The sequence below is a fragment of the Bubalus bubalis genome, chromosome X (assembly GCF_019923935.1).
Source record: "Bubalus bubalis isolate 160015118507 breed Murrah chromosome X, NDDB_SH_1, whole genome shotgun sequence".
Lineage (NCBI taxonomy): Eukaryota > Metazoa > Chordata > Mammalia > Artiodactyla > Bovidae > Bubalus > Bubalus bubalis.
The window spans coordinates 60,618,861-60,643,664 of NC_059181.1; the positions used below are offsets into that span (position 1 = coordinate 60,618,861).

At 41.1% G+C, this 24,804-nt stretch overlaps 1 protein-coding gene across 4 annotated transcripts in view; it reads right to left on the reverse strand.

Moving 5' to 3' along the window:
- OPHN1 (oligophrenin 1) overlaps nucleotides 1-24,784 on the reverse strand; it is a 613,395-nt gene extending 588,611 nt beyond the window's left edge. For 2 of the 4 annotated variants that reach the window (XM_025276610.3, XM_006056622.4), the window contains exons 1-2: nucleotides 24,080-24,782; nucleotides 23,781-23,938 (exon numbers count right to left, since the gene is read on the reverse strand). In XM_025276610.3, coding sequence (XP_025132395.1) covers nucleotides 23,781-23,934 — 154 coding nt within the window. In that variant the 5' untranslated portion in view covers nucleotides 23,935-23,938; nucleotides 24,080-24,782. Of the gene's footprint in view, nucleotides 1-23,780; nucleotides 23,939-24,079 lie in introns of all 4 variants that reach the window. The other 2 variants (XM_044937016.2, XM_044937015.2) reach the window with 2 other exon arrangements.
- Nucleotides 24,785-24,804: the final 20 nt, after the last annotated feature.

Below are 24,804 nucleotides of genomic sequence, written 5' to 3' on the forward strand. Positions count from 1 at the left end.
TTATTATAAAGGGAAATGCTGGTCTAGCCCCTTTAATGAACCAGCAGTTTCCAAATTTGTCAAGGAGAGAAGGAGATTCCTGTCATCTAATTTATCTCTTATGATAAAGAATACATCAGAAATCGTGGGTTTCCCTTCCAGCAGAGCCATACATTATTTATATATTATTTAGTTGTTCCATATACTGGGCTTCCCTTGTGGCTCAGCTGGTAAAGAATCTGCCTGCAATGCAGGAGACCTGGGTTCAATCCTTGGGTGGGGAAGATCCCCTGGAGAAGGGAAAGGCTACCCACTCCAGTATTCTGGCCTGGAGAAGTCCATGGAGTATAGTCCATGGGGTCACCAAGAGTCAAACACGACTGAGTGCTTTCACTTCCACTTTCATATACCTTGGGCTTCCCTGGTGGCTCAGATGGTAAAGAATCTGCCTGCAATGCAGCAGATCTGGGTTCAATCCCCAGGTCTGGAAGTTCTCCTGAAGAAGAGAATGGCTACTCACTCCAGTATTCTTGCCTGGAGAATTCCATGGACACAGGAACCTGGCAGGCTACAGTTTATGGAGTCACAAATGGTCAAACACAACTGAGCTACTAACACACACATACACCATATACCTTAGGGCTTAATATCTAATAGACCAGTTTAAAATTCAAAATCAATAAATGTATACAAACTATTCAGGGCCTTTGTAAAAAATTCAATGACTGTCTATAATGGGAAAGAAATAGGGGTTCATGATGAAATAACAACAGACAATCAAAAAGAGCAAACTGTTTCTACACTGGAGAAGTAGTATGTTTCTGATTGGCCACTGGGAAAAACAGAACCCCTGGATGATAGCTTATTGATACCAGAACTGAAATTGTGTCAGGCCCTGGGGTAGATACTAGGAATGCATCACTGATAATGGAGATTTTGCCCATTCAAACAAGAAAACACCTAGTAGCATCATATGGATTCTAAAAATCTTTATTATTTACGAGGAAGTAGGCTATTTCCAAAACCACTTCCCTGCATATCTCTCTTCACATCCTCAGCTCAAGATGGAGAACAATAAGAAGGTCCAGGAAACACTCAACAAACTCAATGCCCTGCCCTATCCAACAATAGCCAATAAATTCACAGCTTAATTTAGTCTTTGAGAACTATAATGGCCCTCAATTCTGCCATTCTAGAGGAAAAGCAGCTGTAGACAATATGTAAACAAGTGAGTGTGGCTACATGCTGATAAAATGTTATTACAAAAACAGATATTATTTACAGAAACAGGTGGTGAGCAGAATTAGGTTCATGGGCCCTAGTATGCTAACCCTTCTTTAGTGCAAATTAAGCAAGGAGACCTTTTTGAGAAATCAAGTTACTCTTTGTTTTTCCCTTGTCCTTCTGCCCAGAACTCCTGAGAAGGAACAAAGAGCAAAGGTACAAGGCTAGAAAGTTCCTCAATCAGTTATTCTCAAAATTAGAGGCTATAAAATACTTCAAAGTAAACAAGGCCTGTGAGTATCCATTCTACTTAATTGTACTTATCACCATTAGAAAATAAAAACCTTCACTGGTCCAATGGACAGATCAGAGACACCTTCTCTGGTGTGCCAATGGAAGAACACATGGATTTTATTAAATATCATGTTACTAATTCCGGCCTGATGCAGAAATTCAGATAACATTCCATAAGAAACATCAAAGCTACAACTGGCCAGCAGCCTTCAGAACACCCAGAAATTCCTGGAGGGCCACACTTTAAGAAAGTCAGTCGTGAAGGGGGCTACTAACTCCTTGATGGTGAGACCACTACCAGAAGAAAAGAATTCTCTCTGGAGAGACTTGCCAAGCAAGTGCCTCCTTGCAATGCTTCGATCAGCAAGACCTTCTGGTCTTGTTAGACTTGATAAAACAATAGCAGTCACCTTGGTAAATACTTCCAGATATGGGCTTCTCTGGTGGCTCAGCTGGTAAAGAATCCGCCTGCAATGTGGGAGACCTGGATTCAATCCCTGGGTTGGGAAGATCTCCTGGAGAAGGGACTGGCTACTCACTCCAGTATTCTGGCCTGGAGAACTCCATGGACTGCATAGTCCGTGTGTTTGCAAAGAGTCGGACATGACTGAGTGACTTTCACTCAATGCCAGATATGGACTAGGGCAAAATTGCCTGCTGTCAGAGAAATCTATATAATGGGTTCTGACTAAGAAATATGCCAATTATCCCCATACTGCCAGGGAAGCAGAAGCTGATTAAAGGCACAAGGTTAAGAGAAAGGCAAAAGAATTGGTCCTAAATAGCACCAAAGCACACCAATATTTTTGAGCTCCTTTGAAAGGGGGCTAACATGTGGCATGAGAGGGTCCAATAGAATTTAAATCACAATTTGGAGGTTGGCAGGTGACACATCAGAGTAAGGACAGGTAACCAGACATAAAAACAAGGAACATTAAGGCAAAGTCACTGAAAAGGAGGGAGAAGGAAATGGCAGCTGGCAACAGGTAACACTGAGGGTTTTACAGAGAATGAGTTGCATTGGAGATGGTGTTAGGAGGAAAGGCTCAAGGAACAGCAGAAGGCTGGATGCAAAGCCAGGTCAGAGCTGAGACAGACATCGGGAAGAATCAGATTGTTAGGGGAAACATACTGACTAAAACCGCCCACCCTGGCACCATAGTAACCATTTATGTGAGTTATTTTATGACAAGAGGTCCTGGTTAGGTACACAGAACTAACAAGCCACCACCAAACAGAAGAATTTGGGAAAGGTCAAAAAGAGATGCCATGTGTCCTACTACCTCCCAGAATCCTCCTCGCTGGGATCCATCTTGGCTGAACAATGTGTGCACCACCAAGAAGGATCCATAAATCAAAATGATTGGCCAGAAACTAATCCCATCATCATAAAACCCAAGACTGCGAGCCATGTGGCAGAGCAGTTCTCCTGGGAATCCTTACCCTACTGCTCTCGACCCGGGTGCCCCTTTCCAATAAAGTCTCTTGCTTTGTCAGCCCATGTGTCACCTTGGACAATTCATTTCTGAATGTTAGACATGAGCCCATTCTTATTTTCCTTGTATGTAAGAGGCTAATATAGAGAGGTGGTCCAGAGAATTTTAGATACTGTTTTAGGGCCTAATCCAGTAACAGCACATTGAGTGGCCTATCAGCAAATTCTTTGCCAGACCTGAGATTGAGCATTCCCAGCATCATGGGATGAAATGGTCATGAAATGCACCACCCAAACCATGATCAAATTTATGACCATGAATAAGCCCTACCAATTGGAAACTGGCACTTGCCATCTACCTCTATAAAGATTAGACCATGGCCACTGCAACTTCTGACCTGCAACACTCCCTGAAAGAAGTTCAGGGTGGAGATCAGGAATGAGGCACTCTGTGCTCTGGGAAACACTGGCAGAACAGGCCTTCAGATAGTTAGATATTTTCAGGAGATTTTATGAGTCCCAATTCTTGCATCTTCTCATACCTAGAGAAACACTAACATTGTTAATGGTGACATCTGCCTTGGCTAATAAGGACAATTGAAGTCAAAATGGAGTAGTTATGGTTCAGACATCCAAGGAAATATCTAGGTGACATTATGGGTATAATTCAGACAAGTTCTTTACAGGAACTTGAGTTTTCTGAGCTGTGTCAGACTTGTGGATCCCACCAGATGTCCCTGGATATTCTCAAAACAATGTCTGCTGGCAGCCAGTAACTGCAACCTTACTTTTTAAAGGTTCCTTCTTGTATTACATTTCTAGACAAGGAAATTGCTTTAGATCATACATTAACAAAAAGAAGAGACATGTATGATGACCAATAGCACCTGTTATCTGTATGTCAATACTATTTTAAATGTTAAAACCTATTTAGATAAAACTAACAGAGAAGGCAATGGCACCCCACTCCAATACTCTTGCCTGGAAAATCCCATGGACAGAGGAGCCTGGTGGGCTGCAGTCCATGGGGTCGCTAAGAGTCAGACAGGACTGAGAGACTTCACTTTCACTTTTCACTTTCATGCATTGGAGGACATGGCAACCCACTCCAGTGTTCTTGCCTGGAGAATCCCAGGGACGGGGGAGCCTGGTGGGCTGCCGTCTATGGGGTCGCACAGAGTCGGACACAACTGAAGTGACTTAGCAGCAGCAGCAGCAGATAAAACTAAACAACTGGCTACCTGGCTATAAGTCCCCCCCAAAATGCCAGGTCCAGACTGGGTTTCAGGCTTATTCTTCTGAAAAGAAATGAGATTTATTTTGTCTATTAAAATTCTAGTTGTCGCTCCTCTGACTACTTCTAATTGGGTCTGTTACAACAAAATGGTACACCAAGGGATTGAGGTTTTAATCATACAAAACTCACATCCAGGACTTGGAACTCGAATACTTCCAATTCAGTGTCTATTCTTCAAACTGAAGGCAGCACTATGCCCCATTTTGACAGGAAGTTGTCAGAGCCATAGCTGCCCAGTTCCCTGAATTAAAACTGAGCAGGACTCTGGGACTCTTCAGTACACAAATCCTTTCTGTGTCCCCTGTTTCTTGTTCGTAGGATATAGGCTTTGTTCAGCATCCTTGACCTTCCCTGAGTTCCAAAGGGCAGACTCAAACCACTGCTGGTCAGGGAACGGAGGGGATACAGAAACAGGGGAGGAGCAGTAAAGTGGTGGTACAGCCTTGGGGCAAGGTCCTGGTTCCTATTCAAGGAATATCCATAGCAATACCTTTGATTTCATTGCAGAACTGGAGTCCCCAACCAAGTGGAGTATGGTAACCAGGCTGAGAGCAAGATTCCTGGAGTACTACCCTGCTACCTCACCACCAACAAATCAGAAGAAAGTCACATATCCTGCATCCCTCACTCCAAATGTTGCCTTCCTTTTCTAGGCCCAGTGATGACTGTTCTGTTAGGCCTCCTGTTTGGCCCCTATCTGTTTCATCTCTGACAGGGTCCAACAGTTTCTGGCTGAATTGTTGTTACTACAAGGGTGAAAACTGGTTTCAGGCACAGAATACCTTGATTTAGATCAGGTAGAGGGAGACTTCTGCTCTAGTAGGCAGGACTACAACAACTCTCAGCTGTAAGTAGTTACAGATGAAAGAAACCTCCTTCCCAAGAAGTATCCTGAGTATGAAGTCTCTCAAGCGGAAGTTGTTACAGGAACACACTGACTAAAACCACCCACCCTGGGCAGGTACCACAGTAAAACCATTTGTGTGAGTTATTTCATGGCAAGAGGTCCTGGTAAGGAACACAGAACTAACAAGCCACCACCAACTGGAAGAATTCAGGAAAGGTCAAAAGGAGATGCCATGTGTCCTACCACCTCCAAGAATCCTCCTTGCTGCCATCTATATTGGCTGAGCGATGCATGTGCCACCAGAAAGGACCCTGAGTCAGAATGATTGGCCAGAGACAACCCAGAAACTAATCTCAACACCATAAAACCTGAGACTGTGAGCCACATGACAGAGTAGTCTCCTGGGTTTCCTTAACCTACTGCTCTCTGCCAGGGCGCCCCTTCCCAATAAAGTCTCTTGCTTTGTCAGCACATTTGCATCCTCAGACAATTCATTTCCAAGTGTTAGACAAGAGTCCATTCTCAGGCCCTGGAAGGGCTCTCCCTTCCTGCAACAAGGTAACCATTACAGGAATGTACCATACAGGAAAAGCCAGAGACACAAACTTCCCATACACATCCTGTAAGGTATAAGTACTGACCCCTTTCTCCAGAGCATACATCAGAACATAGTAGAAAATTTGCATCCCTTAGGAACCAGAATATCTGGGTTTTGATCTTATTTGCCACACACCGCTGAGTAGCTCTAAGCAAATCACTTAACTACTCGGAATTTCAATTTCCTCATCTATAAAACTGTGAAACCATTATCTTCCCTTTGTTAATTTATCTATATAAAAAGAACATTAACAGTACCCTGCTTGATTGGTTCACAGGGTTGTTGTAGAGATCAAACTGTTTGGTGAACTGAAAAATATGAAGAAAGATGTTATACTTTTATTATTCTTAAGAAATGTTATTATTTATGGTAACAGTTTAAACAAATAACTTCACATAAGAATTAAGCTGGTTTTAAACAAGATGTGTATTAGCCCCAAAATTCAATATTCACAGATAACTTGGGCTAAAAAAATGTCTGTACCACCTACAAAACTCAGAATCAAAAACCAAACAGCCTATTAAAATATGTCCCTATTTTTCTTCCTTGTTAACTAATTTACAATTTTAGGTTTATATTCCATCCTAAAGATATAATCAAAAAAGCCTAGGATCACCCTCTCCCTCATCCAGTATGAAGCTTCCCTAATTCCTTTTAACCACCTCCACTGACTTCAGAGAATTCTCCTTTAAAGGCCTCTACTTTGGTTTAGACGGTCTTCTTGGCAGGCACCTTCACAGAATAGCCCAAGTTTGATGACGCCAGAAACTCTACCACAAGCTCTGGTCTATTGGTCCTATTCGCTACCATTCATCTACTGCCGTTCTCCAGCTTACAAGCCTATCCTAATGGCTACTTCCTGTAGAGGTGTGTACTAGAAATGGCTGCTCCCATTTCTCTACAGAAGGCCCTATGTCTCGTCTTCATAACTCTACTTTCTGAATCACATGTTCCTCTGAACAGCACTTATATTCTCTTTCATTATTAAAGGAAATAAAATAAAAATGGAACAGTGCAAATATTCAGAAAATCTAAGTCTTAGTTATACTACTGACTAGCAGCATGAAAGTTCTTAAACTCTGTAAGCCTTAGTTTCCTCATCTATAAAACAGAGGTAACACTTTTCTTCCCAGATTAAGTTAAATATGTATGTGAAAGTGCCTTGTACATTATAAAGTGCCCTGCAAATATTAGCTTATGCCCTTATCTATATCTATTGCCCACATCCAGGTAATTGGTCAACCTGAGTGAGATCATGTTCATGGATCCCAGCCTTGCTGTTGCCCAGTACAAACATGACCAATCCTAAATCTCAACTCAATTTGTATTAGAGTTGCTTCTTCCTCATTTGTAATTGGATTCTCTAAATTCCACATATCTAGGGGTAAATGTTCTATCATAGAAGGTCTGTTTCCTCATCTTCCATTTCATCAAATTCCTACTAAGCAAAGGCCAACCGGAAAAAGCACATCAGTGACTTCAGATTTCCTGACCTTCCCCTACTCCATTCTTGCAGGTCTGTGAAATGCTTGGCTGCCTTCAGATCAACACTGGAGGTGCATTCTTGGCAAAAAGCAGTGAAGAGGAAATAATTATTTTCTTTCACAAGCTGAAACTGATTCTGAAAAAAATCACAGGCTCAGCAAAAAGGAGGTTGGTGAAGGGTAGAGACTGTTTTCGAAAGGCACAGGGACACTGCACAGAGCCCAAGAGTGGGACTGATGGTTGAGTTCCCATACTGACTTTCTGATTAACTATCTCAGTGACCTTAGACAATGAACATACCCTCTTAGGTTCGTTTCCTCATCTGAAATATGGAAGAGTTACATGAAATGTTCTCTTAATTCCCTTAGAATTTTATGAGTCCATTTCCAGCAAGATACTGCCCATTAATCAGAAAAAAAAAAGGGAACAGTTACACAGCATCTGCTTTTCACAAAGGAAAAGCAAACAAAATGCCAAGAAACCCCAGATTTCCCTCCCCTTTCATTCTGCTGATTCAGCCATATACTCCCTGACTGAGTTGTTACCCAACTGCTTTCCCATTTAGTACCACAACAGAACAATCACTTCCACAAACCCTGGAACACTGGGCTTAGAATCTAGAAGACAAATCACTCCAGATAAACCAAATATGGAAAGATATCAATATTTCCAATGTTAAGAGCAAGAGAAATTCAGCATAGTGATAATGGTGGCAGAGACATTCTCTTAAGAATTCTCTTTTCAGTTTTTTTTTTTTTTTCCCTGCTCTAAGCAAAAGTTGTAAGAGGCAGCTATAAAATACCTCAATGGCTTGTTATCCACCCTCCTCCCCCGACCTAATGAATTCAGGATGGATGAGCTCAGGATTAGTCTCCAGCTGTCAACTGCCACATGCATAATACATATTTTTTCAATCACAGGGAAAGGCTCTTTCCACAACAGCCTGACTCTGGAAAGAGAGTTGGAAGCTGAAATGTGGCTCTCCTGCTTCTGGGAAGTCCTTAATGAAAACCTTTTGCAAAGAACTGCCTTGAAATTCCTAATATGGTACTGTGGGGCTGGGCCTACTGCTTGCCTCTCGTGAGAAATTCCATGCAGCCTAGGGATAAAAATAACATGGTGGGGAGGACTTTGTCACCCTTTAGTAATGCCACACATTTTCCAATATACACTATATTCTACATGAAAAGCAGCTGCATTTGCTGTAAAAAGCCAACAGATGAGCAGAAAGACGAGAGGCTTCTGGAACTGCCCAACCAGCTGGTGTAGGCTCTTGGAGCAGGAAACAAAGGGGACAGGTGGCACACCACCAAGATGTAATATACTGCCATTCTTCTGGGACAAAAAGAAAACATAACCAGGCCCTAATTAAACTGGGGCTAGAGTGCTCAACAGGGACACCACCTGATCACAGCCATGATAATGGAGGGAAAAAAATGAAAGGAAACTTTCCACTAGCACAGTTCTTCACTGCCAAGTGGGTCACTTCAAACAAAAGCACCCCCAGCCCCAGTAAAGAACATCCACAGTTTTAATGCAATGTACCCACTTTAGAGTACACTACAGAAAGAGCCTTGGAATGGGAAACCAGAAAACCTGATTCTGGTCCCAATTCATACTCTAGCTCTAGATCCCTGGCAGTTGTCTCTTTGCTTCCTTTCTCTATATATAAACTCAACAGAATGGATGTGAAGCTTTCTAAACAACTTCCTAAGTCTTTTGTTCTACAAGGAAGAGCCAAAGGAAGATGTAGGTATATAAGCCAAGGACCTCTGTTTCTCCAAGCACAGTCTTTAAAAAAAAAGGCCTTGAGATATGACTCACATACCATAAAATTCATGTATTACAGTGTACAATTAAGTGGTTTTTAGTATGCTCACAGAGTTGTGCAACAATCATCACAATCTAATTTTAGAAAAATTTCACAATCGCCAAAAGAAATCCTTTACCCATTAGTAGTCAAAATAATGCTAACCCCCTCTCTCAGCCCGAGACAACTAGTCACTTAACATACATAGTTCATTTAATGTTTTTAGCATAATAAGGTTCGGAGAAGGCAATGGCACCCCACTCCAGGGGAAAATCCCATGGATGGAGGAGCCTGGTAGGCTGCAGTCCATGGGGTCGCGAAGAGTCGGACCCGACTCAGCGACTTCACTTTCACGCCTTGGAGAAGGAAATGGCAACCCACTCCAGTGTTCTTGCCTGGAGAATCCCGGGGATGGGGGAGCCTGGTGGGCTGCCGTCTGTGGGGTCACACAGAGTTGGACACGACTGAAGTGACTTAGCAGCAGCAGCAGCAGCATAATAAGGTAGTGGACTTTTAAAAATATCTGCATCTGTTGATATAATAATGTTTTCCCCTTATTCCAATTATTTTGTATGATATAAATATTACACTATTATACTGACAGATTTTCAGATATTTAACTTTGCATTCCTGGAATAAATTTAACTTGCTTATGATGTATAATTCTTTTTATATGTTGCTGGATTTGGTTTGGCTAGTATTTTGTTGAGGGTTTTTGCATCTATATTCTTTTTAATATATTTTATTTATTTATTTATGTTTGACTGTGCTGGGTCTTCACTGCTGCATGCGAGTTTTCTCTAATTGTGGTGAGCAGGGGCTACTCTTTGTTGTGGTGGGTGGGCTTCTCATTGCTATGGCTCCTCTTGTTGTGGAGCATTGGCTCCAGGGCAGAAGAGCTTTAGTAGCTGTGGCACACGGTCTCAGTAATTGCAGCTGGTAGGCCCTAGAGTGCAGGCTCAGTAGTTGTGCCTGGGCCCAGTTGCCCCAAGGCATGTGGAATCCTCCTGGACCAGGGACTCAACCCGTGTTCCCTGCACCAGCAGGTGGACTCTCAACCACTGGACCACCAGGGGAGTCTGCTTCTATATTCTTAAGGGAATTAGGTCAACAGTTTATTTGTGATGTCTTTGGGTTTTGGTATGTTAATTAAAGTGAAAGTGAAGTCGCTCAGTCGTGTCCGACTCTTTGCGACCCCATGGACTGTAGCCTACCAGGCTCCTCCTTCCATGGGATTCTCCAGGCAAGAGTACTGGAGTGGGTTGCCATTTCCTTCTCCAGGGGATCTTCCCGACCCAGGGATCGAACCCAGGTCTCCCACATTCCAGGCAGACGCTTTAACCTCTGAGCCACCAGGGAAGCCCCATATGTTAATCAGAGTGGCCTCAAAGAATGTGTTAAGAAACTGCTAACTTTTGGAAGTTTGAGAAGGATAGGGTATTAATTTTCCTTTAAATGGTTGGAAAAATTCATCAGTGAAGCCATCTAAGCCTGGGCTTTTCTTTGTGGGAAGTATTTTGATTACTGATTCAAAATACTACCCACTGATTTTTAGTGGTTATAGGTCTATAGAGACTTTCCATATATTGTGGAGTCAATTTTGGTAGTTTGGGTTCTCCTAAAAATTTGTCCATTCTATCTAAATTATATAATTTATTAGCATACAGTTATTTATAATATTCCCATTTGTTCTTTTTAATTTTTTTTTTTTTAGTTTGGTAATAGTGTCTCCTCCTTCATTTATGCTTTTAATAATTTGAGTCTTTTCTCTCTTGTCAGTCTAGTTAATGGTTTCTCAGTGTTGTTATTTTTAAATACAAACTATTGATTTTTTAAATTTTCTGTTTTAAATAGAGAAAAGAGATCTTCCTATTCTTTATTTCATTTAGTTCTGCTGTAATTTTATCATTTCTTTCCTTCTACTTGCTTTCAGATTTGTTTGTTTTTTTCCTAGTTTCTTAATGGTCAGGTTATTGAATTATGATCTTCTTTCATTCCTAATATAGTTGTTTAAAGCTATAAAAATTTCCCCTAAGCACTGATTTAGCTGCATCCCATCAGTTTGGGCACATTGAGTTTTCATTTTTTATTCATTCCAAAATATTTTCTAATTTCCCTTGTGATAGCTTCCTTGACCAACTGGTTATTCAGGAGTGTGATGTTTAATTTGCACATATTTATGAACTGTGTAAATATTCTTCTGTTATTGATTTGTAATTTCATCCCGCTGTGGCTACAGAACATAATTTGTATAAAGAAATATATTCAGGCAAGTTTTATGGCCTATCAGACAGTCTGTGTTGGAAAACGTTCCATGTGCTCTTAAGGAAAAATGTGTATTCTGCAGATGTCTATAGAAGATCTACTTGGTTTATAGTGTTGTTCAATTCCTCTATTTACTCATTGAGCTCTAGTAGTTCTTCTATCCATTACTGAAAGTACAGTATTGAAGTCTCCAACTATTACTGTTAGACTATCTATTTCTCCCTTTACTTCTGTCCACTTTTGCTACATGAATTTTGGGGCACTGTTGTTAGGTGCATATGTTTATAATGGATACCCTCCTGATATATTTATGGTTTTACCATCATAAAATGTCTTGTTTGTATGTCATGAAAATTTTGTCTTAAAATATATTTTGTCTGATGTTTATATAGTCATCCTAATTCTCTTTGGTTACTGTTTGCCTGGTACATGTTTCCATCCTTTTTCTTTCCACCTATTTGTATCTTTGAACACAAAATGTGTATCTTAAAAGACAGCATGTATTTCAATCAATTAATCCATTTTTGAGCAGTTTATCCACTTTGCCAATCTGTGCCTTTCTATTAAAAGTGTGCAGTTCATTTACATTTTGTCTTACTGATAAGATTTATGTCTGCCATTTAGTTTGTTTTCTATACGTCATCTTTTTTCCTCTACTTTCCCATTACTAACTTTGTGTTAAATATTGTCTACTGTACTATTTTGATTCTCATTACTACTTTCACTATATTTTTTTTATTTTCTTAGTGACTGACCTCAGAATTAAAATTACAATATTGTTTAGATTAATTTTAACTTAACTTAGAAAACATACAGAAATGTTAAGTAAGTAAGTGTTAGTCGCTCAGTCATGTCTGACTCTGCGACCCCATGGACTGTAGCTCCCCAGGCTCCTCTCCCCATGGAATTCTCCAGGCAAGGATACTGGAGTGGGTTGCCATTCCCTTTTCCAGGTGATCTTCCCCACCCAGGGATCAAACAGGGATCTCCCCCATTGCAAGTAGATTTTTTACCGTCTGAGCTACAGGGAGGAACCCAAATAAAGTCTGTCACTGTTTCCATTGTTTCCCCATCTATTTGCCATGAAGTGATGGGACCAGATGCCATGATCTTAGTTTTTTGATTGTTGAGTTTTAAGCCAGCTTTCTCACTCTCCTCTTTCAGTTTCATCAAGAGGCTCTTTCGTTCCTCTTTGCTTTCTGCCATAAGGGTGGTGTCATCTGCATATCTGAGGCTATTGATATTTCTCCCAGCAGTCTTAATCCCAGCTTGTCCTTCATCCAGCCCAACGTTTCTTCTGATGTACTCTGCATAGAAGTTAAATTAGAAGGGTGACAATAGATAGCCTTGACATACTCCTTTCCAATTTGGAACCAGTCCATAGTTCCATGTCTGGTTCTAACTGTTGCTTCTTGACCTGCAAACAGATTTCTCAGGAGGCAGGTAAGGTGGTCTAGTATTCCCATCTCTTTAAGAATTTTCCATCATTTTTCTTTCAGCATTTTGAATATGCCAAGCCACTGCCTTCCCGTGTCCATGGTTGCTGATGGGAAATCAGCTCTCAATCCTATTGAGGGTGCTTTTCAACTGATTAGTTTTCTCTTGCTTCTTTTAAGATTCTCTCTTTGCCTTTGGTTTTCATCAATTTGACTATAATGTATCTTAGGAATGGATCTTCTTGAGTTTATCCTACTTGGGTTTTTTGAGCTTCTTGGATCTGGATATTAGTGTTGTTCATCAAATTTGGAGAGTTTTAGCCATTATTTCTTCAAATATTCTTTCTGTTTTTTTTTTCTATCTTCTTCTGGGATTCTCATTACACATATGTTGATACACTTGATGGTGTCACATAATTTCTGGGGTTCTGTTCATTTTCTTTTCATCTTTTCTTTCTTTTGCTTAGATTGGATAATCTCAGACTAGATTATTTCAAGTTCTATGACTCTCTTCTGCTAGTTCAAATCTGCTGTTGAACCTCTCTAATGGATTTTTCATTTTAGCTATTTTATTTTTCAACTCTAGAATTTTTATCTGACTCTTCCTTATTATTTTCATCTCTTTATATTGTCTTGGTGAAACACTGTTCTCAGGCTTTCCTTGTCTCTTTGGCAAAACACTATTCTCAGGCTTTTCTTTAAATTTTTAGACATGGTTTCCTTTAGTTCTTTCCCTGGTGATTCAGATGATAAAGAATCTGCGTGCAATGCAGGCAACCTGGGTTTGATCCCTGGGTCGGGAAGATTCCCTGGAGAAGGGAACGGGCTACCCATTCCAGTATTCTTGCCTGAAGAATTCTATGGACATAGGAGCCCGGCAGGTTACTAGAGTCTGTGGGGTCACAAAGAGTCAGACATGATTGAGAGACTAATACACATATTAGCTGACTTCATTTTTTTTTTGTCTAAATTCCAACATTTAGACTGCAGCAGGGACAGTTTCTATTGACAGCTTTTTTCTTGTGTATGGACCATACTTTTCTGTATCTTTGCATATCTGATCATTTTTTGTAGAAAATGGGACGTTTTAGACACAATATAATATGGTTCTTCTGGAAAGCAGATTTCCCCCAGGTTTTGTTGTTATTGTCTTTGTCACTGTCATTGTCGCTGTTTGTTTAGACATATTTCTTAGACAGATTCTATAATGTTTGTATTCCTTGGAGTGTGTCCCCTGAAATCTCTGCCTGGTTAGATAAATGTCCAGCTAATAATTGTTCACAGATCTCCTTAACTGTCTTGAACCATTAAGTCTTCTATTTTTTTCTGAGGTGCTCTGTGTTGCATGTTGGATCATTTCTTCAACATTTAGCCAGTTTATAACTACCTCAAGTTCAGCCATAGGACAGAAATTATTAAAAGGCCTTCTCGGGTCCTTTCTAGGCACACGCACAGCCCAGGGCATGCACATGGCCATCTAGATCCCAGGAATGTGTCAGATCTTTTCAAAGCCCCCAGTATATGTTTCATTCCCCTTTGATGTTTTTGGCCAGGCTTTTGTTTGCTCTACTTAGTTTCAGTTAGTCTAAATCACCTGAGATGTTAAACATCTTGGGGATAGAACTTTTCCCACTGAGGTAGCTCTAAGTCAGGTAAAGTAATGAGAAGCTGTGTGAATGAGGCTTCTCTAGCTAGCTTTAAGACATATTAGAAAATGACAAGATGAAAAGTTATGACCAACCTAGATAGCATATTCAAAAGCAGAGATATTACTTTGCCAACAAAGGTTCGTCTAGTTAAGGCTATGGTTTTTCCTGTGGTCATGTATGGATGTGAGAGTTGGACTGTGAAGAAGGCTGAGCACCGAAGAATTGATGCTTTTCAACTGTGGTGTTGGAGAAGACTCTTGAGAATCCCTTGGACTGCAAGGAGATCCAGCCAGTCCATTCTGAAGGAGATCAGCCCTGGGATTTCTTTGGAAGGAATGATGCTAAAGCTGAAACTCCAGTACTTTGGCCACCTCATGCAAAGAGTTGACTCACTGGAAAAGACTCTGATGCTGGGAGGGATTGGGGGCAGGAGGAGAAGGGGACGACAGAGGATGAGATGGCTGGATGGCATCACTGACTCGATGGACGTGAGTCTGAGTGAACTCCGGGAGTTGGTGATGGACAGGGAGGCCTGGCGTGCTGCGATTCATGGGGTCACAAAGAGTCGGACACGACTGAGCAACTTATCTGATCTGATCTGATAGGTCTGTGAGTTTTTGAGGAACTACAAACCCAGTCTCCCCACTAAGGTGTTAAAAGGTTACTGGTTTCCATAGCTACTGTGGTCAAAGGGCTGTTAGTTTTCAAGGCTACCACAAAGCTCTGGAGAAGGGAATGAGAGGCAGGGTTAAGTTAAAATGCCACAAAATCTGCTGCCACTAAGGCTCAACGTGTTTCCATCAATAAACACTCTTCAGATTGTCATGAGCCTTTTGGTTCATTTACAGAGTTCTGAAAATGTTGATTTTAACAATTTTTGCCAGTGTCCTTTTTGTTTTTATGGAGGAGTTGATTTTATGAGATCTTTAATTTACCATTCCCTCCAAGTACAATCCTAAAGAAATCTTGCTCCAGTATGACTAACAATTTGCCTACAATGAACACATTCCTGAGTAGGTGGAAGCTGAAAAAAGCACTAGGAAAAGTCTTTCTAAAAGGTAAGCAAAATATTGCCAGTTATTACCTCTAGTGTGAAGATCTGGGGAACTGAGACACAGGAGGCAAAAAAGGTTTACCCTTTGGTACCTTTTGAAATTTTTACCATGTTCATGTGTTACTTACTCAAAAAACATTTTTAATATAACTATAAAAGGAGGAGTGGAGATCCTTGGTGGCTTAGTGGTTAGGATTCCATGCTTTTACTGCTGTGGCCCAGGTTCAATCCCTGATCAGGGAACTGAGATCCCACAAGCCATGCAGTGTGACCAAAGACACCATGAGATATACTACACCCTATTGAGAGTTTAAGCGGCACTCTTCATTCACTTAAAGAGTCTTGCTCATTATTAAGGCTGTTAACTACCACAGCAATAGAGCAGATATCTTTGACTTAAGAATCTTTCCCTCAGTGTACTCTTTTTTGCTATAGACAGTTGTATCCCCATGGTCTAGCTCATTTTTCCCCTACAATGATCCACTTTTATAATATGTGATAGAATATATATCATATCCTGAACTTCTTCATAGCTCTTCTCACAACTGTAATTAAATTATGTGAGTAATCAGACGTTTAATGTATGCTCCAAGAGGGCAAAGCCTTATTCACCATTGTATCTCCAGTTGTCCAGTTGCCGGACACATAGTGGGTGCTTCGTAAATCCTTTTTGAATTAAAATTAATTACCTTTACATTGTGTAAGGCTTTAGCACTTGATACAAGCCCAGTAAAGCATCATGAGGGCCCTCCACCCGATGGAGGTAGGAGGTGAAAAATTCAGCTCTAGATTTCCAGAAAACTCCTCTGGAAAAGCATGTATCTTTCTAGATCATTATGAACTTTTAGGAAATTTCTATAGTAACTGATTAGAGAAACAGATATCAGATTAAACAGAAGGTTTGGGTTATGCTTTACAAAACAAGGCTGTAAAAATGAAGCTGAAAAGTAATTTTCCTTCATCACTTTAAACTCTGAAAAACTTTTCTTAATAAGCAAATCAAGGCATAATCTTCCCTGTACCATTCACCATCCATTTTTAAAAAACCGCTTCTTGTAAATGGTCACACACTGAAAGGCTGGCTTGGTTCACTTTTGCACCCTGGTCCCCACAGCACTCCAATCTGGCTACTTTGGAATATGGTCTTCCGAGGGCCTTCTATGAATATAGTAATACTGCCTCCAGCAAATTCCATTTGACTTTGCTTCGTACCTACTAAGAGCAATACCATATAACATACTCATTACATTGATCTGAGCTACTCTTCAGAATATCTCAAATACAGTCCTTCCCTCAGTGTCTGTGGGGAATTGGTTCCAGAACCCCTGTGGATACCAAAATCCACAAAATATTCAACTCTCTATATACAGTGGTGTAGTATTTACATATAATCTACCCACATCCTCCTATTACTTATAATATCTCATGTAAATGCTATGTAAATAGTTGCTAGCATGTGGCAAATCAAGTTTTGCTTTGGGGAACTTTCTGGAATTCTTTTCCAAATATTTTCTATCCCCAGTTGGTTGAATCCAGAGAGGCAAAACTTGCAGATACAGAGCCGACTATAACAACATGTCCTCCAAGGCACTGATTAACTATCACCAGGATAATGACAGGATATCTGCTGACTGAGAATGTATATATTACATCGCCAACTCCTCCCTGCACCCCATAGCACTATACCCACTCCAGAGGAATTAAAAGCTTTGGTCTCCCTCAGTATAGAGCTATTCAGGACAGAACTGAAAAGCACCGGGTTGGGACCTCTCAAGAAGCATTCATCAAGAGGATAATCAAATAGGCTAGCATGATTCATGTCATTTATTCACATGGAACATATCAGTTCAATTTTCCTTTTGTCTGTTCTCTCAGAGGAAAGGCGAATTTGCTCCAAAGTTTCCAATGGAATCAATTTAGGTTGCTTGACTGTGCAATACAGTGGCAGCCCAGAAAACAGAATGAGGAAACCAGGAGGAACCCTAAAGCTCACTGACAAAACCTCTAATTTTAGAAATGGGAAAACTCAGGTTCATGAAACTAAAGACTTACTCAGAGTCATATAGCTAGGAGGTGGCACAGTTGGAACCAGCACCCAGGTTCTCTGTGTATAAAGCTAGAGATGGCTCCATAAAGTATATTCAATATGAAATTTGCCTCAAAGATGGAACTGACCCATCCTTTCAGGAAAACAAAAATTTACCAAATAGGTGTTCCAGTTGCCAAAGCAAGAGCTGAACAGGTACCCCAAAAGGTCATCTTAATGTAAACATCTAAAACTCTTTATCTTTAAAAGTACAGAATGTAAGAAAGTGACATTTTTGCATTCTTTTAAAACATAAGTTTCCATTAGTCCAAGACAGCCTATGTGTTTGTGGTTTGTACATGTATATGAGTGAGCTTAATGATATAATTCTTTTTTCTGACATCTGTTTTATACATATAAAGTACGTTATCCTTGGTTTTTGAATGATTACTTTAAATTTTTGTTAAATTTTTTGTATTTAATTAAATACTGCCAGTATACTAATATAATGTCAAACTTTATGTTGGTATAAAATAAGATCCTATAATTAAGTTACTCATTCCCTTCCCAAATGATTAAATTATAATATGCAATGAAAAAGTCATGGAATGTTAGATCTGAAAGTGGGCTTACATATCCCCTATCCATCCTCACTTATGTAAAGCTGCAGACCAAGGACCCCAGCAAAAAGACTTACCAAGGTCACAGATCCTATTAGTAGCAGAACCATCACCATACCCATCACATTTAGGGTTTTTTTCCCCACTATACCATCATTCTGCCTCGCTCCATTTGCAGTATCTACTGGTGCTTCCCCAGAGAAATCTCTTTCTGGAGACTATCACCTTTCATTTTCCTAGCCCATTTCCAAGACTCCTAGACTGTTAGAAGTAGATCATCTAGCTCAGGAATTGCAACCTGATTGAATCCAGGCTGTGAATACATTTCATTTAGCTATCACAGTTTTAAAGAAAGTGAAGGCTTTTGTAATGAGATGAAGCTGCTGTATTTTACCCCAATCACTCCAGTCCTATTAACCCACTTCCAATAGCTTCATACTTTTCTGTTTTCTCCTTGGCCATGGAGACAGCATTGGAACCTGTGAACCTTGAATCCAGTGCAGGCATAATTAACAGCACGCCAAAGTAAAATAAAATAAACTAAATAAACTAATGGAAAATATTAAACATGGCATTATGTTTTACCAATAACTATATTCACTGCCTTACCAATAAAAAAGTCCATTTAGGTTAACTAGTCATATTAAAGTTCTGCAAACTACAACCACTGAATCAAACCCAGCCCACAGCTATTTCTGTATGCCCCTGCTCTAACTAAGCTGAAAATGGTTTTTATATTTTTAAACAGCTGAAAAATTCAAAGGAAGATAATATTTTGTGACATGAAAATTATGGAAAATTTACTTTTCAATGTCAATAAGTAAAGTTTTATTAGAACACAGCAACTCTCATTTCATGTGCGTATTATCTATAGCTGCTTTCTCGCAACAATGGCAATTAGGTAATTGCCACAGAGACTGCTGCTGCTGCCGCTGCTAAGTCACTTCAGTCATGTCCGACTCTGTGCGACCCTAGAGATGACAGCCCACCAGGCTCCCCCGTCCCTGGGATTCTCCAGGCAAGAACACGGGAGTGGGTTGCCATTTCCTTCTCCAATGCATGAAAGTGAAAAGTGAAAGTGAAGTCGCTCAGTCGTGTCCGACTCCTAGCAACCCCATGGACTGCAGTCTACCAGGCTCCTCTGTCCATGGGATTTGCCAGGCAAGAGCCACAGAGACTACATGCCCTCAAAGCCTAAAATATTGCCCTTTACAGAAGAGGTCTGCTGACCCCTGAGCTATATCAAAGAAAATTTAAAGTTCCTAATAATCTGCAGTAAAGTCACAAATATTTGTTTAGAATTGGAACATCTTATATCACTCTCAGATGAATCTTCCTAAAGCACAGTTCAGACCACGCCTCTGTGCTACCAAAAATGTTTTTAATACTCCCTGCCTGTAAAGAAAAGCCTAAAGTACTTAACAGGTCACGCACAGTCAAAGCCCTCAACCTTCCATTCCAAGGTCATCTCCCAAACTTCTCTTCTTGCACCATATAACCCAGATGACCTGAATTATTTGCTATCCCTTTACATTCTCTATGTCATTCCTACTACATGAAATTCCCTGTCCTGAATATAGTGCAATGCAGGGCCCTCAGAGTCAGATCTGGGCTCTAATTCAGACTCCTGCCCTTATCAGCTGAGAAAGTTACTAAATTCCTCTGAACTTCAGTTTTTTCACAGAAAGAGTGGAAATAATAGTCCTTGCCTCATAAGTCTGTTATAAGATTTTAATTCTTGGCATACAGGAACATTAAAAAGCAGAGACATTATTTTGTTGACAAAGGTTCATATAGTCAACACTATGGTTTTTCCAGTAGTCATGTATGGATGTGAGAGTTGGACCATAAAGAAGGCTGAGCACCAAAAACTTGATGCTTTTGAACTGTGGTGTTGGAGAAGACTCTTGAGAGTCCCTTGGGCTGCAAGGAGATCAAACCAGTCAATCCTAAAGGAAATATTCATCGGAAGGATGGACGCTGAAGCTGAAGCTCCAATACTTTGGCCATCTGATGCAAAGAGCCAACTCATTGGAAAAGACCCTGATATTGCGAAAGATTGAAGGCAGAAGAAGGGGATGACAGAGGACGAGATGGTTGGATGGCATCACTGATTCAATGAACACAAGTTTGAGCAAGCTCCAGGAGATGCTGAAGGACAGGGAAACCTGGCCTGCTGCAGTCCGTGAGGTCACAAAGAGTAGGACATGACTGAGCAACTGAACAACAACAACATATAGGAACAGCTAAATAAGTGATAAGTCAATTCTGCCCAATTACAATGCTACTTTCTCCTTTGCTTTCCCTTATCCTTCCACAGGGAAATGACCTCTCCGTCATGTTGTATACCATGGTATCCACCTGTCCCACTCTATGGCTCTGATCCATATCTACTACCTTATACTTTAGTGATCTTTACACATATCTTATCTCCCCTACCAGTCTAGGACCTCCTTGAGGGCAGGATCCCATCTGTGACTTTCTCTGTAACATTTGTAACAACGCTGAGAACAATGGCTTGAATTTAGTATGTGAATGAGTATTTACTGAATGAATGATACATGTTCACTGAATTATATAACGTTTATTAGGTGTATCATGTTCACTTGTTGTAAATACCTAGCCTAAGTGCATAGAAAATATTCATACAACATCAAGGACCAAAGCTGCCAATATAAAAACAAAAAACAGGGATTTCCCTAGTGGTCCAGTGGTTAAGAATCCACCTTGCAATGCAGGGGACATGGGTTCAATCCCTGGTGGGGGAACTAGGATTCCACATGCCATGGGGCAGCCTGCAAGCCACAACAAAAGATCGCACATGCCCAATGCAACCAAATAAATAAATATTTTTTAAATAACAAAAAGAAAAGTGGGCAGTATATTCACCTTTCAGAGTGCCAGTGTTTTTATTTGTTATTGATTTAAATTATAATCACCATTTTTTACTCCAACAATTATGAATAGATCACATTTAAGGGGAGGGAGCAAATCAGTCACTTTCCCAAAGAAGACATACTGAATATCATTCATAACATCAATTACCTCTGAGCACAGATCTAAGAAAATCTAGATATTCAAATAGAATCCATATTTAATAAATGAATTATCACACACAGCTGTGACTAAAACCTTATCTAGAGCTCTGGACAAAATCAAACACAAGCTGGAAATCAAGTTCCAACTAGCTTAACAACTTAAACAAAAACTGCAGCTGATTTTTGCAGCGTGAAGCACCAGGTTTCATTGGTTACCAGAAACACTAACCAGTTGATTTGATGGTCAATTTAATAAATTAAATGAAAAAGTGCCAATAATTCTTCTTTACTTTTAATGCCAGATTCCAAATGACAAAATGAATCCACACACATATACAAAATTAATCACTGAGCCATGCCAATATAGGGAATGAATTTTCCACAAGATGACAGCAAAAAAAATGTTTCAACTACTTTTGTTTATGGATTTCCCTTTAGAAACCTACCAAAAAGTATATTCAGCCACTATATTATTAACCTGAAGATGTATTATCAACAACTTAAAATATTTAGCCGTTTCCATTTACAAAATACTTTCACAATCCATTAACTCCTTTGAGCCTCAAAGCAACTCTGTGAGGTGCATACAATTACCCCCATTTTATATCTGAAATATATGATATGTGCCTTCCTATCCCAAAATGGTGAAGCCAAGATTGTAACCCAGGTCTTCTAATCTAATTCCAGTGTTCTCTCTTCCTTTTTCCTCCATACAAAGCAAAAGTATACCTTTGTTTTGCATCTACCTTACTTACTCTGAAAAAGCTGCCCAGCTAGCCCATTTTGAGGAAGCAGAGTGGGAGTATAAACATTACTGTGGTCAAGACAGCGGGAAACATCCTGTCTTTGCCTCTAGCAAATCATGTTTTTAGAATCATGTAACTTAAAGAAAAGAAATGGAGTCTGGGTTAGCTGCTGGGTTTTATTTCCTAACTGTCCTATTTTTGGCTTTCTGTGTATACTCAAGAAAGGAAAACCGCCATAAATACCAAGAACCCCCTGAGCCAAAATAACTCTTAGATCTTCTGCCCATATTCAAAGGTTTAAACCTGCATAATTGTTGACTCTCACCACTTTTAATCCCCCAAAAGGAAAGAATAAAAACCGCAACTTACCACTTGCCTAGAAAACTTTTGCCCTTCCTCCACCATTTTATTGAACTGTATTTTCACAAATACTTTCAGCTTATCCTGCACTTCACAAAGCCAGTCCCTTCTGAGGGCTTAGATGAGCTTCATTTAACTATGAATACTGCACTAAGTAGTTTACTGTAACAAGTAAACAAGCAAAAAAAAATCCAAACATTTCCCGCTTTTCCTTTCAGGAACCCTCACCTTTCTAACTACTTTTGTAGCACAACCAGCATATCTTTAACCTCTCAATGAAGTCTATTAAGCAGCAACACACCCCAAACCCTGGGCTAAAGTCTACGGATCAGCATTTCAAATATCCCATCTTTAAGATGCAACCAAGAGTTTACTCTTATTCAGACTAAAATACGACACACCATCACATGATCCAATTCAATGAAACAACAAGTAGGAACTTGCAACACTTATGACCAAAGTAGGCAGACAACATATACAGGGAAAGCCCAGACTCCAAGGGGCAAATCAGGAGAGCTGCACAACAAAAACCACTGCACTGCGGCTCCCAAGTCTTTCTCCTTGCTCTTGGTTGGCTGTATTTGCCTTAAGAAGGTCCCCACACTGGACCAGACACACTATTTGTGGGATAAATCCACTCAGAAAAAAAATATTACAGGTATACAGAATATATTTGCCAGTGACTTTGACTTTATTTTTCATAATCATCCTTCAACCAAGAGAAAAAATGGATTATCACCACCCATTCCCTATCTTCCATTCTTATGGGTATATACTTTGGCACAATGGATTGATCTGCCTGCACTCTTGTTGGGGATGTTTATTATTCTTTATCTTACTCCAAACCTTCTGCCAACTAGCAGAAATAAAAAATCTATACACAGCAGGGAAGTGGGGGAGGGCCCCAGAGTTCTTAGTTCTGAGGACGTGGAAAGCCAAGCTAGGTGAGGTTCCGTCAACCTGGTGACTCCCAACCTGAGTTCTCTACTATGCTCCCAGGGAGCTGGGCTCCTCCTGCTAGGGATTAGGCAGGTCTTTGTTCCACCTGTGAGGAGAATTCAGTGGCACATGAGGTCATTTAATAATTCCGAATTTAGACCAACCTTGAACACAACCATAACTCAGTAACTTAAAGAGCAAAGGTGCTTTCCTTAGAAAATAACTTGCCATTGGCAATTTTTTACTACCCCCACATTTATCTGCAGCAACTAGAGGCCAAGCAGGAACAAAACCCTGACTCAAGCTGCTGGCCTGAATTCCCAATTCTTTAGGAGGTTGTGGGGCAGTCCCTTGGTCAGCTTAGATGTCCCTTTCATACATGGGTATAAACATGTCTGACAATACAAGTGGCCTGTCCCTTTAGAACAGGAGTCTGACAAGAAAGGATAGCTGCTGAACAAGACAGTCCCTCAGCTACAGATACTGTCTTACAAACCAAAACCACTAAAGGGGAAAACCCCAATTCTAGTTGTAGCCACCAACTTCCACTTCTACTGACCCCACTTCCAAAATATCCGGAAAACCATGAGCCTCAGACACTTGGGCTGGGGTGTGGAAGATCTCCAAAGGCCAAAAGCACCGGCTCAGGGAAACTGCTCATCGAAGTCTTCCACTTACTTCTCATTGCGCTGATAAGCGCGTTGCCGTCTTTGATCACATCTTTGATGAATTTATTGGTCCTCTCCAGTTCCTGCTCATAACATTTGAGCCTCTCGCGGAAATCAGGACTGTCCAGGTAGCAGTCGCTGAACTCCAGCGGGGGATGCCCCATGGTTCTGATGACAGGGATTGGAAGGAGAAAGGAAAGACACAAAGATCAAGAGCATCAGTGGCACAGTACGAGGAAAAGATGGGTTGCGCAGAGTGCAGGACCCGTTTAGGAAGCTGCAGCCTCCCTCCCTTTAGAGGACAGATACCTGTTCAGATGAGATTCCTGGGGAGAGCTGGCTGGTCTGTACCGGAAACGGGCGGCCCGGCGATTGCTTCAGGTGACGGCGAAAGCTAACTAACGCAGTTGGAACCCGGCGGGGTGCTGCTTAACAAGCAACATGCCCCCTAGTCATCTCTCCCCTGACAGGCAGCAGAAACCAACTCGTCTCTTCTCCGGAGAGCGGCTGGATCCTTCCCGAGCAACTGCAAACGTGACACTTTGGCCCGCCCAGGGTGTAGGCGGGGGTGAGCGCTGAGGGTGGGAGGTGCCTCTCCTTGCTCCCAACTGCCGAGCCAGCAGAAGATTTCCTTTGCCGAGCTCCGCGGGTAACCCGGAGTGCACTGTCCCCTCCCCCTTCTTAAAGCCAGCGCCTCCGCCCTTCCCCGGCGAAGCCCATGTACCGAGGCAGGGTACTCGGGTTCCTTAAACTGTATCTTACTTGCACCCTAGGGTCTCTTTACCAGAATCTGCCGTCTCCTAAAGTTCTTCCTGGTCCGAGGGAGCGGCCTTTTGTCCTGCTAAGCGCCAGAGGTGTTAAGCCGGGCGACAATGAAACGTAGCCTTCCTCCAAAGACGCCCGAACGGGAAGAGGAGGGCAACAGCGCGACGCACAATAGCTGCGGTAGCCCGGCGCTTCCCTACGGAAACTGGGGAGCAGTCAGCGCCCTAGACTCCAGTTGGAAAGCGTGGCGGCTTGGGAGATGTAGTCTT